The sequence below is a fragment of the Grammomys surdaster genome, unplaced genomic scaffold, assembly GCF_004785775.1.
Source record: "Grammomys surdaster isolate TR1022 unplaced genomic scaffold, NIH_TR_1.0 373, whole genome shotgun sequence".
Taxonomy (NCBI): domain Eukaryota; kingdom Metazoa; phylum Chordata; class Mammalia; order Rodentia; family Muridae; genus Grammomys; species Grammomys surdaster.
Window position 1 is genome coordinate 8,516,088 of NW_021604792.1, and position 19,550 is coordinate 8,535,637.

At 34.9% G+C, this 19,550-nt stretch overlaps 1 protein-coding gene and 1 pseudogene across 1 annotated transcript; both read left to right on the forward strand.

Moving 5' to 3' along the window:
• The first annotated feature begins 8,430 nt into the window (after positions 1–8,430).
• LOC114632331 (taste receptor type 2 member 123-like) lies at positions 8,431–9,432 on the forward strand. The gene has a single exon (XM_028780868.1). The coding sequence runs from the start codon at positions 8,431–8,433 to the stop codon at positions 9,430–9,432; it is 1,002 nt and encodes a 333-aa protein (XP_028636701.1).
• Positions 9,433–16,828: 7,396 nt separating this feature from the next.
• LOC114632391 lies at positions 16,829–17,642 on the forward strand (annotated as a pseudogene).
• Positions 17,643–19,550: the final 1,908 nt, after the last annotated feature.

Sequence of the window (19,550 nt, forward strand, 5' to 3'; positions counted from 1 at the left end):
TCAAAACAAACTAAGACATGCTCAGTCTGGTTAATGCAATTATAAAGAGGGAGATGTAAAGAGCTTTTAGGGCTGCCTGACAGGAAACTGACATTAGCTAAGGACAAAGAAATCGGAGGCTTGAAAGAAATCTGTCATAGACTGATGATAACAAAATGGACTGCAGGCAGGAATCTGACAATAGGTTTGAACAAATAAGTAACTTCAGAGAGAAGTCTAAATCCTAGGCTAGAAAAAAGAAATAGGCTTCAGGCTTCAAATGACTTTGTGCTAGGACAGGGAAGTAGGCTCAGATATTCTAGTCATCCTGATAAGCCCTTAGAAATAGTGATCAAAGGAGTGATTATGGGACTCTGTTTATTGTCTTGCCTGTTTTTTGACTATCTGGGTTTATTGTCTTGCTTGTTCCTTGACTATTTGCATCTATTGTATTGCTAGTTCCTCAACCTAGAACAGACCTTAATACTTGCATTTTATTTTGATGGTGTAAAAACAAAAAAAAAAAAAAAAAAAAAAAAAGGAGGAGGAGGAGGGATGGGATAGGGGACTAATAGTGGAATAACATCTGAAATGTAAATAAATAAAATGTCAAATAAAATAAGACTTGTTTTTACCTCCAGTTACAGAAAATAACTCATATCTGATCGAACCTTATTATTATTTTTCAGTAACCAGATGAAATATGTATATGTATTTGGTGCTGCTAGTGGTGTTTTTGATATTATTGTTGGTCCTTGTGTGCATGTTTGTGCTTACTGCTTGTAAATAATATAACTACAATCCAATCTTTCTTCAGATAATTATACAGAAATAATTTTTTCTGGGAGATACAGTACAAACAAGAAATAAATAAGAAAGCAACCTACATGTCCATTGTTAATTTTTCTTGATGAGGCCACTGTATTTATAAAAATAAACTGTGGATTTTGAGGGACACTTATGGCATCTTCTGAAGACTGAGGCTCATCTACCACTTTAGTCTTTGCCAGAATTCCCCACACAATGGGTTTTAAACTTTTACCAGTGTCATCTGTACTTGGTGAATTCAATTTACATAGAGACTAGACAAGACAAAATCTTGCAAAACAGTAAAGAAAGTTTGTCTTTATTTGCATACTAGCAAATTAGAATTCAGCTTGAGTTTGAAAATCAATAACCATAAATTAGGGAAAATATGAAGGAAATTTTATATCCCTAGCTGAAATTTCACCTGGTTAGTGATACAATTTGCATTTGTAAGTTTTGTTAATGTCTCAAAGTATTATAAACAATTCTGACTTTTTCAGAAAAAAATCAATATCTATATTTTACTGGATAATGAAATTTACACTAATCAAGCTGGCTCCCAATTGGTTTCTTCATGAAATGGAAGATACAGGTGTTCATCTAGGCCACATGGTCCATCCAGGTTGATAAAATTCACAAGTGAAGATGGATGTTTGTACTGCTGGGATAGCAGGACTCTCCATACATCTGCATTGCTTCAAGTCTCAGCAAATTTTATTTTCATAAGATAACCAAATCATCCAATCTCACATATTTCTCCTGAACTAAAAAGACAAATAACAACCCTTTGCTTATGATGGGAATTCAGTGCTTTTGTTTCCTAAAGTTGCCATGTTAACATTATTAGACAATAAATCTCATATGAACCAATTCAGGTAAATAAATATGTAGGAAATGTATCATGGAAGACAAATTCAGGCACATCTACAACTTGTCAAGTATGACGATTTCCTTATGAAACTCTTCATGTTCTTACCTCCATGCTCTGTTTCCTTTGTTTACTGTCTGTGTGAGCAAACATCCCAGGAAGGTGAAGCTGCTTGGCTCAGTGTTTCTCAATGTCATCAATATGGTCAATAGGAAGGCTGTGCAAAGCATGATCTTCTTTCTTTTCTTTTTGTGATCTACTTTGTGTTTTTTCATAGCAGATTGAAGATCTGCTGGGATGTCAAATTATATAGACAACATTAGTTGATAGGTTACTGGTAGCATTTCATTTTCAAGCCATTCATTTGTCCTGGTTTAGGAAAACATAGCTTCATTAGTCCTATATTTTGGCTCTTTGACAGACAAATCCTTGGGGGAAAGGACATATCTGCTTAATCAGTAAAACCAAAAATGCCCTAAACAAAACAAAACAAAACAAAATGAACTCCACAAGACACTCAAGGATATCATTCAGTCTTTGCCACCTACTCCTGGCCATGGTGCCTGTTTGCAGTGAATTTGATATACCAAGTGACAATCTATGGAAAAAAATTATTTCCTGTTTACCAATGGATACCAAGTGCATATAGCTTCTTGGCCGGCATTGATTCTCCATGTCTATATCCCTTTCTAAGCACTGGTACCCCGTATGGCTGGCAGTTGCTCAGAGCCTGTGATTTTGTATGTGCATTATTTGTGCTTTATCTAGAACTCATTGTTTAATTGGCACACCAAGATGGCTTCATTAGGCCATTGTAACACATCTATCTCATTGCATATTAGTCTTATTCACAGCTCTCCTTTACAGTTGTCCTTCATTCCCCTGAATCCCTTTTGCCAGTCTACATCCTCTTCTAAATAGCTCTTCTTTTTTCACATATTGTATTCTGCTACATTCTCTTATTTAACTCTTTCTCTCTCTCTGTCCCATTCTCCTTCCCTCCCTCTCCCCCCTCTCTATCTCACACACACACACACACACAAACTCACACGTGTAAAATTAAATTTAGAGACAAATTCTGTACTAGAGAGATAATTCATGGTATTTGCTTTCCTGGATCTGGCTTATTTTGCTGAGCATAATTATCATTTGTACACATTTTCCTGAAAGTACAACAATTCCATTATTTTATGACTGCTTAAAAAAGTGTATATTGTCCCATTTTTATTCATTCATGTACATAGAGGCTAGTTATTATCTTAATATATTTGAATATGCAACTGTATTTGTTGCTCGTTGGTGTAGTGGCCTTCAGTTTTATACTTTAAGGTGGTTTGGCAAGTTGTATATTTTCAATGTTCTGAAGGAACATTCTCTCTGAGGTTCCCAGTTTATCCACCACTGATAGAAAGTATAGACTCCTCCTTATCTTCAGTTTTCAGCAGCATCTATTCTCATTTGTTTTCATGAAGATAGAAATGCTAATGGGTGAGATGGAATCTCAAAGGAGTTTTAATTTTTATTTCACAGATTCTGAGGATGCTGAGTATTATTTAAGTATGTATCTGTATTTAACCTATTTGTCTTTTCCAGTGGATTATTTGACTGGGATAACTAAATTCTTAGTTCTTAATGTGTTTGGTTAATCTCCTATTTGATACATAGTTGGCAACAACATTTCCCACTTCTGAATAAGATTTAAGATTGCTCAGGATTGTTTTTCTTGACCTACAGAAATGATTCAATTTCATGTAAACTCATTTGACAAATTTGGATTTATTTTATGTTCTACTAGAATCTCTTAAAGGAAGTCTTTGTGCTTTGTTTCTAAGTGATTTCTCTATTTTTCTCTAGATGTGCGAATGTATTTAAGTTGTGGCTAGCGAGTTTATGTATCTTTGTTTCACTACTCTTATCAATATTACATATTAGCATATGGGTTCATTTCTTGGTTCCTTTCTCTTGTGTATTCATGTATATATTTTTCATGTCACTACTAGTCTATTTTTGTTAATGTGGTTCCATAATATAATTTTAGGTTATGCTTTTTTATGTATTGCATTGAAATATTTATTTGGATTTATTGGGTCAAATCTATATGTTTAAAATAAAACTAATTTTATCATGGTACAGAACATTTCATAGATATATGTATATACATACATGCATATATACATACATATATACATACATACATACACAAAAGCACTTACTCATACATACTCACATACACACACACACACACACTCACACACACAGACACTTATACACATACCACACAAGTTAATGTTTTAAAGTTTAGTAGAACTCTATAGAATCAATCAGGCCCCAGACTTTATTAGTGTTAGTTTTAATAACTGCTACAATATTGTTGTTTCTTATGAGTTTGTTTATTTTTTATAACAGTGATTAAATTTTGTTAAATCATACAAATCTAGGACTTCATTCTCTTCTTTGATCAGTTTTTATCAGTCTGTGGATTGTGACTCCTTTGGGGGTTTATCAATTCTTTAACAACAGTCTCATATCAGATATCTTGCATATCAGATATTTATACTATGATTCAGAATAGTAGCAAAATTACAGTTATAAAATAGTGATAATATAATTTCATGGTTGAGAGTCACCACAATGTGAGGAACTATATTAAAGTGTTACAGCATTAGAAATGTCGATTTTTTTTTCATTTTGGTGGTGTAATGTTTTTTCATGTTAATCTAGTTTGCAATGAAATCTATTATAACTTCTGTTTGGTGAAAGGATTTTGTTATTTTAGGAACTTTCTGCTTTCTTATAATAGCATGACATTTTATGAACAGTAAAACTTTGTGTGGAGTGCTGGTGGTGAAACTCTAAGTGTGTGCATAGGAGGCATGAGTGCCCGTGTTCAGGATCATGAATAAAATAACACAAATACAATCAGAAGACCTGGTAGCTCAAGTGATATAGGCTGTATGAAGCAGTGAAGTTTTTTGCTTTTCTTAGAAACCCATTTAACTGACAATGAACATCTACTGAAAGATGTTTATCAATTCAGAAGCAATATACACAAAAACAGAGGTGATGTCTGCACACATTGAAAGCATCAGCCTGAATAATAAAAATCTATGCTTATCTGCATTCATCCTGTATTTCATCTGGTTACGTCAGTGTCCAAGTATGTTAACCCAGCGCAAGTATGACAAAAATTTAACATTGATTCCTGTAATTTCAAGACTGTTGTTGCAAACAGTGTTATTTCTTGAAGACTATAGTGATTATGTATTACTGAGTCTTGGGACTCTGTTCAGATCCCTGTGGCTCAGAACCTACAATAGAAGTAGAATAATTTACAGGCTTAAAGATAATAAGGCTTTTTTTATTCCACAGATGAGGAGCAATAGGAAACTTGAACACCTGGCAAATTGATGTATTTCAATCATACATCAAGAATTAGTCCAAACACACAAATACAGTGTATATATATATATATATCTTGGGTAGGACAAGAGGTAAATTTTTGAGGGAGAGGACCTGATATTTAGAAACCACCACTCCATTTAGTGGACTGCAAAATTTCTTGTGTTCAAATACTTAATTCATGAAAGATCTCATGACTGTTGTCCTATAGAATATGATTATAAATCTTGTCCTCTGAATCCTATTATCTGTGTGGATACCATCTATCTTTTGATTCTTCAGGTTAACAGACCTATGAATTCTTATGATGTAATTTTAATGTGTTTCTCAGAAGAATATTGACACATAGGCAGCAATGAATGAAACTTACCAGGTTTTCAGGACATAACCATCTCAAGTGTTTTAGGGTTGATCACTAAGTGTCCTGAGCCAATTCTTCCTTTTTTTCTTTTCTTCCTAATCATAACAGAGCCTCCCAGGTTCTATTAATCAATATATTTCCAGTTTTGAAGACCTAATTGATTAATGTGCTGTCATATATTTTCTTTACCTGGTCCACAAAGCATTAAGGTGACTACTCTCATTTGTTTCATTATGGTTCTTGTATTTAGATATATGTTTATTTTTGAATTTATTTGCACTGTATAACATTCTATTTTTACCTTCAACAGTACAAGTTAAAATTAAAAACAACACTACTAAAAATCCAGACAAACGAAAGCATAATTTTTTCTTTCTCTTCAATCATAGAGATTTTATATAGAGGTTTATGTAACAATACATTAATAGACAAGGAGTTATAATTTTAGAAACAATGAACAATGTATACAGATACATAGATAATTATGTATGATTTAGCACATTAATTATGTTTTCTACAGGCAGTATATACAACTTGTCGAGAATAACACATCTAAGGTGAGATTAATTGATGACTTCTGCTTCTTAATAAAATGCTGGTTCTAAAATAAATATTGACACTGACCTCCTGAAATGCTGTCTTGGTATTTTGGACCTTTCAAATAGTTGAAGTTTTCTTATTTTGAATAAAAAATATTGTCCTTAAAGTGGTGTGGCATTTCAATTGGATGTCAAGTGGATATTCAAGTGAATCTGTTTCCATACAGAGTGAAAGGAAACAGTGGTAGGGTTTAGACAAGCTCCTCAGAATGGAGTATAGCAAAACCTTACTTACTTCAGCTCCTTTTCTAAAACTCAGAAAATTCTGCCATGAGCTTTCCTTCCACAGAGTTGGGCCCTATACTTGTGTTTGCATTATTCCTTTCAAAGCATATTCTTATTACTTGGGGGGAAATAAGCCAGAAGATCAATTAAATTTTTATGTTAAATGCCCATGTAAAGCCATAAATTACTCCCTATGTCACTAACCTGGTGGTATATAGAAAGATGCAGAACCTATAAGATGTAGGAGGAGCTTAGAAGTAGGAAATTACATCACAAGAGACATGCTCTAAAAGGAGATATTAGGGGAACAGGTGTTTCCTCTTACTCTACACTTGTTTTCTTCATGGCAGGAACAGTTTTTCTCCACTAGTGTTTTGCTATTCTGCCATGCCGAAGACCACAAAACAATGGAGCCAAGAGATAAGAGCTGAAACTTCAAGAAGTCTGAACCAAAATTTTCTTCTTTATAGGTAAATTAATTCAGATGTTTTACTATACTGGAAGAAACCAACAACAAAGATCAATCTATCTCTGTGTTGGTGCTATGTTTGTTTCTATTTTTTCTCTTAAACTTTGTGCATTCTTGCCTGACTACTATTTCAATATATCTATCTCCTAATTGTAGTGTAGTGGTCAAATTTTAAATTATATAGGACTGTTAGTCTTTACATGGTTTGTTTCTTAGGGCCTATAAGAAATGTAGGGTCAGTCTTTTACAATATAACTTTCTAGTTTTCCCTTCCATTTATGATAAGTAAGATACTTGTTTTTCTGTTTTATGGTAGCATGTAATATATTATTTTCTTTAGTTTGATAACTCCTTAAATAGGATTACTATAACCATGCAATTTACTTCCCATCTTGCCTAGGTTGTGTGTCATTGTTAATATTACTTGGTGTCTATAATGATGTTTACAGAGAAGAAGTTAATGGTTGACAAGGAAGAGTAGACAGAAAGCCTCACGTCTTTCCTGCTAATTAAGGCATCAGCCTATGGACAGGAGGAGGTAAGAGTGTGGAAGATTCTTCCTGTGCAGAGGAACTTATTTACCTTAAACACAGCTCCAAGGACCACATAAAATCTTTCATTCCAACACATGAAACAATATTTTGAACACTGCACTGTAATACCGTAAACATAGAATTCTGTTTAGAACAATATCAACAACTATTAGGGAAGCTGTGCCTTGAGGAAACAGGTGTAATCCTAAGGAAAAGGTTGGAGAATCACAAGTCCAGGGTTGTCTGGAATACAGAGTGACTCTAAGGCGAGACTAAGCAATTCAGTGAGACTATCTCACAATATAAAGTAAAAAAAAAAAAGGTTGCTAGAGGTATGGCTTGTCAGAACACTTGCAGGACAACAGTAGCGCTCTATATTTTATTATAACTTTTGCAATAAATAAAACAAAATACAGGGAATTGTCATGATTCTAAGCATGATCTAGATATATGATTATGGAATCAGTGAGAATTTTATTGGTATGAAAATAGAAAAGGGTTGATTTTCCATAAAAGGGATGTTTGTGCATGTGTGTCTTGTATATCAATAAATGATTGCCAATATGGAGTTACATAAATTAAAATAACTAGTATAATGTTTGTGAAATGAACATAGGTGCAGTGATATTCAAATAGATTTTTAGATAATTTTGGTACTATGTAGAAAGATTTTTGACCAATGTCAATAAAGTTTGGGGTGTGTGTGTGTGTGTTTGTGTGTGTGTGTGTGTGTGTGTGTGTGTGTGTGTATGTGTGCATAATAAAGAGTTTCATTAATTTACTAACCAAAATAATTATAGATCATTACCTAAGGATGTACCACATGCCTAATTTTTTTTAATATTGCTCAGAAACCTAGTTGTGTGACTAAAATGTGCAGATAGGGAAAAAGTGAACATAATGCAAATAAATATATCTTTTTTGTAGGTTAAGCACAAGAAAATTCAACATCTTATTCAACTTTAGAAAGTTGGATATAAGATACAGTGTCTGGATGAAGCAGAGTTGATCTCTTTTGGAAGAAGAAAAGCCAAGATTTTTATAAAGAATATATGAAATAATTCCAGGAAAATTTAGATGTTTCCTAGTCAGTAATGTGTATATGGGATTTGAAAGCATGATTATTCGGAAATTTTAACAACCACTATGTGGAGCTTTATAAATGAAGCAGAGACATTATAAATTGAAGCATGTTCTCACAGACAATAAAGAACAGTGATTGGATTAATTTTATAATCATATTCTCTGTGGAATTAGTACTGGGGATCTTAGGAAATGGATTCATAGCAGTAGTGAATATCATAGACTGGGTCAAGAGAAGAAGGATCTCTCCAGTGGATCAGATTCTTACCATTTTGGCCCTTACCAGACTTAATTATGTGTGGTCTATGGCCATTTGTATACTGTTATTCATATTCTGCCCACGTTTGCTTATGAGATCAGAAATGTTTATAGCAATGAGCATTATCTGGGTCATAAACAACCATTTCAGCATCTGGCTTGCTACATGCCTTGGTGTCTTTTATTTTCTCAAGATAGCCAATTTTTCTAACTCTTTTTTTCTCTACCTAAAGTGGAGAGTTAAAAAGGTGGTTTTAATGATAATACTGGTATCACTGATTTTCTTGATTTTAAACCTGTTTTCTTTGAGGCTTTATGATCATTTCTCAATTGAAGTTTATGAAGGAAATATGTCTTATAGTTTGGGGAATTCACCACAGTTTCCAAGATTTTTCTTATTCACCAACTCATCCACAGTTTTCTTAATCACCACCTCATCCCAAGTTGTCTTACCCATCAACTCCCTGTTCATGCTCATACCCTTCTCAGTGTCTCTGGTAGCTTTTCTCCTGCTCATCTACTCACTGTGGAAGCATCACAAGAAGATGCAGGTCAATGCCAAACGACTTAGAGATGCCAGCACCATGGCCCACATGAAAGCCTTGCAAACTGGGTTCTCTTTCCTACTACTGTATACAATATACTTACTTTTCATTGTCATAGGAATTGTGAACCTTGGATTGATGAAGAAAATAGTAATGCTTTTATTTGACCGCATTTCTGGAGCAATTTTTTCTATAAGCCACTCATTGGTGATGATTCTGGGAAACAGGAAGCTGAGACAAGCCACTCTTTCCGTGCTGCCTTGTCTCAGTTGCCGGGCCAAAGATATGGACACCATGGGTCCCTAATACATTCCAGAATTCCTTGGACAAAATCTTGAGCTCTTATATAGGAAAAAAGAAACTGTGGGGCTTCAAAGCTGTGATGGGTGATACATTGGAGAGTACAAGGAGGATAAAGATTCTAGCAGGATATAAGTGATCTCATGGGAAACTGGATAGGTGAGCATTGTAGGAAATGAAAAGTGAGGTAAATACAGGAGTAGGATCGATTATACAGGTAAAATGACAATAAGCGTGGAATAATTCTATGCTAAGAAAACCTATTGTGCCTCTATTCAGGGTTCTCCAAGAGACTCCTGAAACATTTAACCTACTGGTGGTGACATTGTTGAAATACTAGTGGTGAAATTTAAATCCCCATTTCTGAGGATACCATGTATACTAATATTTGGAATAAGAACTTCAGAATTGGAACTGGTCTGTCTGCTTTCTCCCTGGGGACTAGTTTTCATGGCATCAGAAGAAACTGTGCAAGGTTCTATATGAGGTAGGCAACTAATAATCATATTCCACTATGACACTTATGAACTGCATCAATGACCAGCGACTACCACTGCACAATAGCCCTATTGGTTCAGTAGTAGCACACATATCTTTGTGGTAACCAAGTTCTCTGTAGCTGGACTTAATAGCCTTTCAACAAGGGGATCACCATGCCTAGTACAGTAAAATTAGCTAAGTATTCATAAAATAACTGAGTGAAAAAATGATTATTGGAGGAGAATATACAATTGATTTACTAAATCAGCATAATCCCTGACAAAAGTATATGAACATTTGTCAATCGCTTCAAAAGTAATCGAAATCTTCATTTGTCATCAAGAAAACAAATCTTCAAAACAGATGAGGATGACTACAAAAAATCACAACTAAACGAAATGCAACAGTTTGAAGTTGATTCAAAATGAGTACATCTATAATGCAGTCGAATACCTAAGACTCAGAGTAGAATATAGAAGAGAGACAGAAAGATCATAAGATTCAAAAGATCAAGGACTTTGCTTTTAGTTTATGTCTTTTAGTAACAACAGAAGCTATATCCTTAAAGACTCATCAGCCTGACCACTCAAATGTCAGCTGAATAAGGGGGACACCAACAAACATGTGAAAATGGACTAGGAAAGCATACAAAGCATCAAACGTACAGAAAGATCTACAAGCGTGAGTAAAGCCATGAGCTGGAGAGAAAGTCCTCACCAGGGAAAACCACACCATTTGGAACTACAGTGCCAAATGGTCATTTCTGAAAATACAATTACAAGTATAATTATATGGTCGTATATATGCATGTATATGTATACATATACATTATATGGATTTATATACACATAAGCATACTATGTGGATATATATTTATATATGCATATTATAGAGGTACGAAAATATAAATGAACACACACATACACACACACACATATATATATATATACATATATATATACACACACACACAAATATATACATGTATGCAATAAAAACCAATGAAAAAAGAGGCCACAAATTTGAAGAAGATGTAGAAGGGTAGTTACAAGTTCTTGGATGGATGAAAGGGAATATAGCAATTTTGTAATTAAAATACAATCTCAAAATCAAAACCAATCAGCCAGAGTATATTAGAATAATATTGAAAATAATCATACATTCGGAGTTTGTCACATTCAGTTGAAATTTTCTTGTGTATAAGTTTTACACAAAAAAATAGTAAAATACTTTTATTAAAATAAAAGTATAAGTATAGTTTTCTAATATATTTGTGTTATGGCTTCTCTGAATAGATAAAAATTACATACTAATATTTGGAATAAGAACTAACTAAATTCATTATACCTTAACATATATGTTTGTGTATTTTTATATTAGTATATTCAATACAGAATAACTTTCCATCATCTTAAATATTTGAATTTTGTGTTAAGCATTAATCTTTTCAAATTTTATATGTGAGATATATGTATTCATTTTTGACTTGGAGACAGGCACTGATTTGTGTACCTTTTGTGTAGTGCTGCCTTAGAACTGAATGAACCGTTACTTACTGGGGGAGGAGAGGTCCTCATCTACACTGGGAAAAGAAAGAGAACTTCCAAGTCTTCTGTTGTTTCTGATACTCATGAGCCCCATGAACCTCCTCTGCATGGTTACATAAACCTAAGAGTTGCTAGAGGAAGAGACTCTGAACTGTAGAACTATTTTTAAGTCATGCAGAGAGCTCCTGGAATGCAGCTCTCAGAAGTCACTGCAGTATGTGGGGTGGGCTTTTTGTCATGCACCTGCCTTTGAGTCACCCATATTCATGTTACATAGCCCTTTTCCATCCTCTTATAAGTAACCTCAATAAATGCACTAGTTCACTAAGCTTGACTGATGTTGAATTATTCTCTGACCCACAATGTCTGACACAGACACTTTCTCATGTCTCCAGTAAAAGTCACAAAAGTACTTGTGGTGCATCAGATTTTTCTAAGACAGTGTGAATGAATTTCTGTTGACTACAGATAGGACCTGAATGATAGGCCAAAAAACTGAATTCACCCAAGTCCACCTGGAGAACCAATGAGTGTATGGCAGGTTGTTTGTTTATTCGTTTTCTTTCAACAATTTACTCAGTATTGAAACATTCCATTAAGGAGAGAAAATATTTTGAAAAGCTGAAATTTACAAGTTCAGAATTATCCCTCACCAATGTTATGTGATGAGCAAACAACTAATGAAAGACTACAACCAGCAGAGTGGTCAGGAGGAGACTTTGACATGAGTTGCCTTGAAGTTATTCTCTGATCTTTCAAATCACTTTCAAATGGAACAGAAAGCAGCAACATGCATCATTTGGGTGTAGTCATCCATGTTGATTAAGCTTTTGGAGGTACAGATGATGTAGAATTCATCCCTACCCCCTTAAATACCCCTCAGTTGAGCTCACACAGGTGATTCCAAACAAAGAAAGCAGAACAAAAACAACTAATTATTCATAAAGATGGACTTTGGTGTCTAATAATTCCTTTGATTTGTCATATATTCTGTACCTGGGGTAAGTAAAAGTGTGTCTATGTTGTCTCACCAGAAAAAATTCTCCCACAACATTGTAGTCTAGCATACAGAACCTTGGTGAGGGCAGAGTTATTTAGAGGTGTATGATTGACCTCAAACAACTGTCCCCATGCAGTTCTTAATGAACCTGCTACATGGGGTCTTAACTTCAATTTTCCATCTTGTATATTCTACTGCCTGCTAAGATCACTTACTGTGGGGTAAATTAGAAGGGTTGTAGATGAAAAGTAAGTAATAATTAGAATATCATGTTAGAGCTATCTTTCTTTATGTTGTATGAATAAACTCAATATCACTACCATAGATTGCCTGTTCATTTCCCTGGCAGAGAAAGAGGGCCTTAGTGTCCTTCCTGACAGGGAAGCTCAAAGAGGAGATAAGAAATCAACAAGGGGAGGGAAGGAGTCCGGTTGTGATGTTCAGGGACTCTTACTATTCTAATAGGCTAGCAATCAGACAGGGTTTTCATCTTTGACTAATAACTAGATGCTAAGATATATAGGTTTCCCAGAAAAAAGAGAGACTAATGATTAAGTAATGTTTATGTGTTTGATTTCATTATATGTCCAGGGTTATAATTTCAGTACAATTAGAAAATACAAACAGAATAGACTTTTATCTGTTCTAAAGCTCACATTTAAGAATTTAAAATATTTGCTTTCCAAAGGAAACATGTTTATTATATGAGAGCCTGTTATAAATGTTTACAGTGTAAAATCCCTCCAGTTCAACAGAAAATATCTGGACCAGTCTTTTTGCGAATGGCAAACACAAGTACTTAACTATTTAATATATATTTAACCATCTATGCTACAACTTATGAAATGTTTATTTTAGTCAATCTACCTTATTTACTAAATTTTATTCCATCAAGAGTGTGCCCCCTATGACTCCTCTCTTTTTAAACTACATTTTCTGATAACTCTACTGGTTTTATAAAAAGAGGCCTTGAATCTATAACCCTTTCTCTTGTCAGTCAGTTTGTCAACTGTCTCATTTACCATGAATTAGTTTTACTATGTGAGTTTAATATGTGTTTGATGGTCTCCAGGACATAAGAACAACTTTGAAATAGTGGTCAAATGAAATTAATTTTAGGATTTACCTAGAGAGGCTCAATTTTTTTTCAGGAAATGACATAAAATGAGTTATAATGCAGAAAGTCCTCAAAAATGTAACACACACAGACCAATAGCCAAAAGTGAGAGACAGAAGGACAGTGATTGCAGGAATCAGCTCAGCTTCATAGGAACTATGTCAAGTAGCTGTGCTAACTTCATGATTCTCATCACTTCCAGTGGACATTGTTGTGTCAGTAAACCTAACTATTATTGTATCGTTCTACATCTTTCATTGCATTAGTACCAGGACATGGTTAGCTATATTCCAAGATGGAAGTGGGATGCTTGTGTTATGTTTGAAGAAAACACACCATAACACACACACACACACACACACACGAACACACACACACAGAAAGAGAGAGAGAGAAAGAGAGAGAGAGAGAGAGAGAGAGAGAGAGAGAGAGAGAACACCAGAACCATACTAACTTTTTATTTATTTAGTTTTTAGAGACCATAACCAGTGAATAGACAAAACTCTGGGTGAGAGATGGGGCCACGTACCCATCTCAAAACTTGTAACTCAGAGTTGTTCATTTCTAAAGAAAATATAGGGACTAAGAGTGGAGCAGAGAATGAAAGAAAGGTCTGATCTGCAGACACTGAACCTAGACACTATGCTGAGGCAAAGAAGCACCTGTGAAGCACCTGTGGAGAGGAACATGGTATAACCAGAGCATGATCAATATAGATACAGATGTTCAAAGGCTCATAGCTAACCATCTGACTGAGCATGGGTACCCCAAGGGAAGAGTTAGGAGAAGGAATGAAGGAGGTAAAGCATATGGCAATCCCATAGGAAGAACAATGTCAAACAACCAGACTCCTTAGAGCTCCCAGGGACTAAACCACCAACCGAAGGATACTCGTGGAGGGACCCATGGCTCCAGCTGCAGATGTAGCAGAGGATTGCCTTATCTGGCATCAGTGGGAGGGGGGAATTCTAGGGCGGTTAGGTAGGAGTGGGTGGGTGGGGAACACCCTCATAGAGGCAGGGGGAGGACAGATGGTATAGAGGCTTGCAGAGGGGAAACTGGGAATAGGGAATAACATTTGAAATGCAAATAAATAAGATAACCAATAAAATAGAAAATAAAATACAATTTTGATATAAAAGTTATGACAAAATGTGTTAGATTAGAAATGGGAAAGAAAATAGTATTTTTGAAAATTTAAATAATCCAAATGCATGTGAAAATTTTTAGAGACAATGTTATTCATCTATTTATTCTTTGCTATTACAGTCAGAAATCTCAATGTTTAGCCCTTGTTGGCTTGAAACTTATTGTGTTGATTATCTGGTTGACTGTAAAATCATAGAGATCTGCCTGGCTCTGCACACACACACACACACACACACACACTCAAACACATACACACACACATACATATGCACATATGTGTGAGTATGTGTGTATTAAACTTCTTGTGAATGAATAACTGAACAAGAAGTGTACATACTTTCTTTGTCCTCCAATATAGAACATTAATTTGAAGTGACTGACAACATGTCTGTCTGATGAAAAGAATTTTTTACTTTCTCTGTGACCTGCAAAGAAAACTATCTTCCTACAGGACCTCTGTTCAGGTGAAACCTAAATGTGGCTATATCCAATTCAGAATCAAAAGTACAGTGATGGGCTCAGTTAAGTCCTTCAGTGCTCAGGCAGTCCTCAATGCAGACTTGAGAGCATCTACTCTACAGACCATCAGGGTTGTTTACATTTCTGTTTGTTTTGTTTTCCAAGTGTCATTTTAGTACATGGAAGTAGCAAAGTTAGAGCAAGCCTCTTGGTTTTACACAGATTGGAATATTTGTATATTTAATATTTAGGGATTGTGTGTGTGTTTGTGTGTGTGTGTGTGTGTCTGTGTTAAAATCTGCTCATTGCTTCCCTGCTACACTCTCTCCAGCTTTCTTTCCCTTGAATGAAGGAAAATTAATCTCATATAGCCTCTTTATAATCATTTACCTAAGTATAGATGAAGGGATGACTATAGCTAATTATCTAGCTCTCAAACTTTCTCTGTCTTTCTTATTTAAAAAGAGATTAATCGTGGTTCCAGAATCTGAGAGTAGGGTCAACCATACACAGCAGAATAAATATGATGCATGTTTTACTGCTTAGTTACTGTTCATATTGTATTATTGGCCCTCACATGCACAGTACCTATTAAAGTGGAAGGAAGGACTAGCTCATGTTACTTATATTGAATATTGTTAGGCCATGTATATTCATTCCTATAGTAAAGATTACTGAACTGATATTGGCAAAGTAAAGGGAACATAGATAAATTGATAGGTCCTTGGTGTCTATAAATAAATGTATCCTATGGGACAAGGGTTAGACAGAAAAGACAAAGGAATCTTGCTGTGTTTATAGGCTCATTCCCTTTAGTGAGTACTTCCTGAGACTGAAATGATATTCACACATAATCGTCATATGCAGTGATAATGTAGTAAAATTTTATACAATATTTGCTGTTAATTTTCCAATATTTATAATTACTAGCATTTTTTTAACAACAACATTACATAAATGCTGAATGGCAGAAAAAAATAATATTGACAGAATGTGTTTTGTATTCAAATAATTGTGTGAATATTTCCATGTTCATTGTTTGCATAGTCAATTGATGAATACATATTTTCTCAATACAGAGATTTTGAAAAATAATGATTTTTCATGAGATTATTGAGTTGTGGATAGTTTGTAATAAGTGATTTGTTCACTATCCTATAGGCTGGAACACAGCTGATTCAAAATTTCTAAAGACATGGTACTAAGGAATTTCTAAGTATAAATTCAGATTTTTTGCTGCCTTATACAAAGAATATACATTTTTATGTGATGTACTTAACACTTATATTAACAGATTAACATATGTATATAAGAAGAAAAAGGGCAAAACAATGCAAATAAATATATCTTCATTTGCTTCTCAGCACAATATCAATATTTCCTGCATCAAAATTTGTAATGGCTCTAGGTTGGTGTGTAAGGAATATGACATATGGATGGAGGTCATTTATCTTTAGGGAAATACATACTTTTATGATGGAAAGAATGAAATCATTAGCAAGGCTTAGTGGCTTCTTTGGGATTAGACCTGTAAGTTGTTTAAGGGAATGTGATATGGAGCTTTGTATATTGAATATGTATGACATTATTTGCAGCATATTTTAAAGAACCCTAGGTAGTGATGCTAGAAATTGAAGCATCTAAGCAAAGATGAATGGTGTCCTACACATCACATTTATAGTCATTCTGAGTGTGGAATTTATAATGGGCACCGTGGGCAATGGATTCATAGCAGTGGTGAACATCATGGACTTGGTAAAGGGAAGAAAGATCTCCTCAGTGGATCCTATCCTCACTGCTCTGGCCATCTCCAGAATTGCACTGCTCTGCCTAATATTAGTTAGTTGGTGGCCATATATGCTCTACCCAGGACAATGGATGACAGAGAGAATTGTTAGTATAATATTCAGTGTAGGGACAACTTTCAACCAGATTAGTCTCTGGTTGCCTACAAGTCCTAGCATCATTTGCTTTTTTCAAGATAGCAAATTTTTCCAACACTATTTTCCTTTATTTAAAGGTCAGAGTTATAACCGGGATATTGATAATGTCTTTGGTTCACTTGTGCTTAAATATTATAGTTATTAATGCACCTGAGTACATTTTAATCACAATGTCTAACAGCTTGATCTTGAATAACACACAGCTTTCTATACTGTTTCTATTTACCAACACCACAGTTGTGTTCATATCATTTATGTTGTCACTGGTTATGTTTATCTTGCTACTATTCTCCCTGTGCAAACATAAGAGGAAGATGCAACAAAGTGCCCAAGTATACTGAGATACAAGCAACACGGCCCACATCAGAGCCTTGCAGACACTGATTGCCTCCATCCTACTGTATTCCATTTCTTTTCTGTCCCTAGTTATAAAGGTTTGGTGTTCTCTGCTTCTGGAGAGAATGCTGCTGATTTTTATCACAGAGGCTTTAAGAATTTCTTTTCTCTTGGTGCACTCCTGATTCTGGACAATGCTAAATTGAGAAACGGTTCTCTCTGTATTCTTGTGGCTAAGATGCAGGCACAAAAATGGAAACTCTAAAGTGCAAAGACCTGGGGTTCTTTTATGTGGATCTTCTTGCAAATCATAGAAGAAAATAGATTACCAGATATTCTTATATATGTAAATTTTCAGGTCTGAATTACATAAAAATGTATATTATGTTCTCAAATTTCAAGCTAGTGGTTTATAAATGCTTTCAGCTTACAAGTTAAGTACTCTCTAAGCATCTTCCAGTCTTTGTAGAACATATAAAAACATGTTTGATGGATACAAAATTGTATAAATATAGCTTTCTTGGATGCAAAAAATGGTTAAAACAAACATTACTTTTATAACAACTTATTCTTTTTAAATATCTCAAAAGTAATCTAAATACAGTATATTTACATATATTTCTTACAGTAGATTTTTATTTTTAAATACCTTGTTTTTTAGGATTTTTTTTTCATTTAGCACAGGATTGGATCATCTTGGATGAAGAAACTTAACTTGAGAGAATACCTCCATCTAAGTGGGCAGTCAGTATATCTGTGCAATATTTTATTGATTTATGATTCACTTATGTAGGCACAACTCACGCTTGGTAGAGCCACTTCTGTGATGGTGATTGAGGATTCTTTAAAGGCGCAGTCTGGACAATCCATGAAAAGCAAGCCAACAATAAACATTTCTTCAGGGCTTTTTCATCAGTTTCTCTCTCCAGATTGTTGTCTTGATTACCTTCCCTGAATTTCCCATCAAGTTTGACTGAGTTATTAGTTGAAATAGACACTTTCCTCCAAAACTTGCTTTATTTGGCCATAATATTTGTCACTACAGTATAAAACATACTAGGATAAAAATATTTTTATATGTGAAAGCTTAAATATTATATGGGAAATGACATTAAACAGATGGATTATGGTAAATAATATAAGATGTTCATCATTTAAAATGTAAGATTCAACCAACAATTTTCAAAAACATTTTGATATTATGTATCTGCATTTTACTAGGTTGGATAACAACCAGTTTCTCATAGGAACAAAAATTTAGAGTAAGTTGTAACTGACCAATAGGAAATAAATGTGGATTGTTTCATATGGCTCCATGCTGTGAATGACACAACAGGAAGGTTAAAAAAAGTGAATTTATTCGTTGGGCAGTGAGGACTTAGACAACAGGATGAGTGGAAATATGCAAACTGGAGAGGTGGGAGATATGGAGACCCTCTAGATGTACCAGAGACCTGGGAGATTAGAGAATCTCAGGACTCAAATGGAAGGACCTTAGATAAAATGCCCTGCCATGAGGAGAGGGAACTTGTAGAGTCCAAGTCCTGAAAGGACATCAAGCAGAGAGATTGGGTTGCCATCCAACAGTCAAAAATTCTGACCTACAACTGTTCCTGTCTAAAAGAACTTCAGGGCAAAATGGAGAAGAGCCTGAGGGAAAGGAGGTTCAGTGACAGGCTCAAATTGATATCCAGCTCAAGGGGACCCTCCAAGGCCTGACACTATTACTGATGCTATGGTGTGTTTACAGTCAGGAGCCTAGAATGACTGCCCTCTGAAGGACTCAACAAGCAGGTGAGTTAAATGCAGGTACTTATGCCTAACCAATGGACAGAAGCCTGGGTCTGCTGTTGTTGAATTAGGGAAAAGCTGGAAGAAGCTGAGGAGGAAGGCCATCCCATAAGAAAACCAGCAGTGTAAACTAGCTGGATCAAGGACCCTGACACATATACAGCAGAGGATTGTCTTGTCTGTCCTCAGTGAGATAAGATGCACCTAAACCTCCAGAAACAGAGGCCCCAGGGAATGGTGAGGCTTCGAGAGAGAGAGAGAGAGAGAGAGAGAGAGAGAGAGAGAGAGAGAGAGAGAGAGAG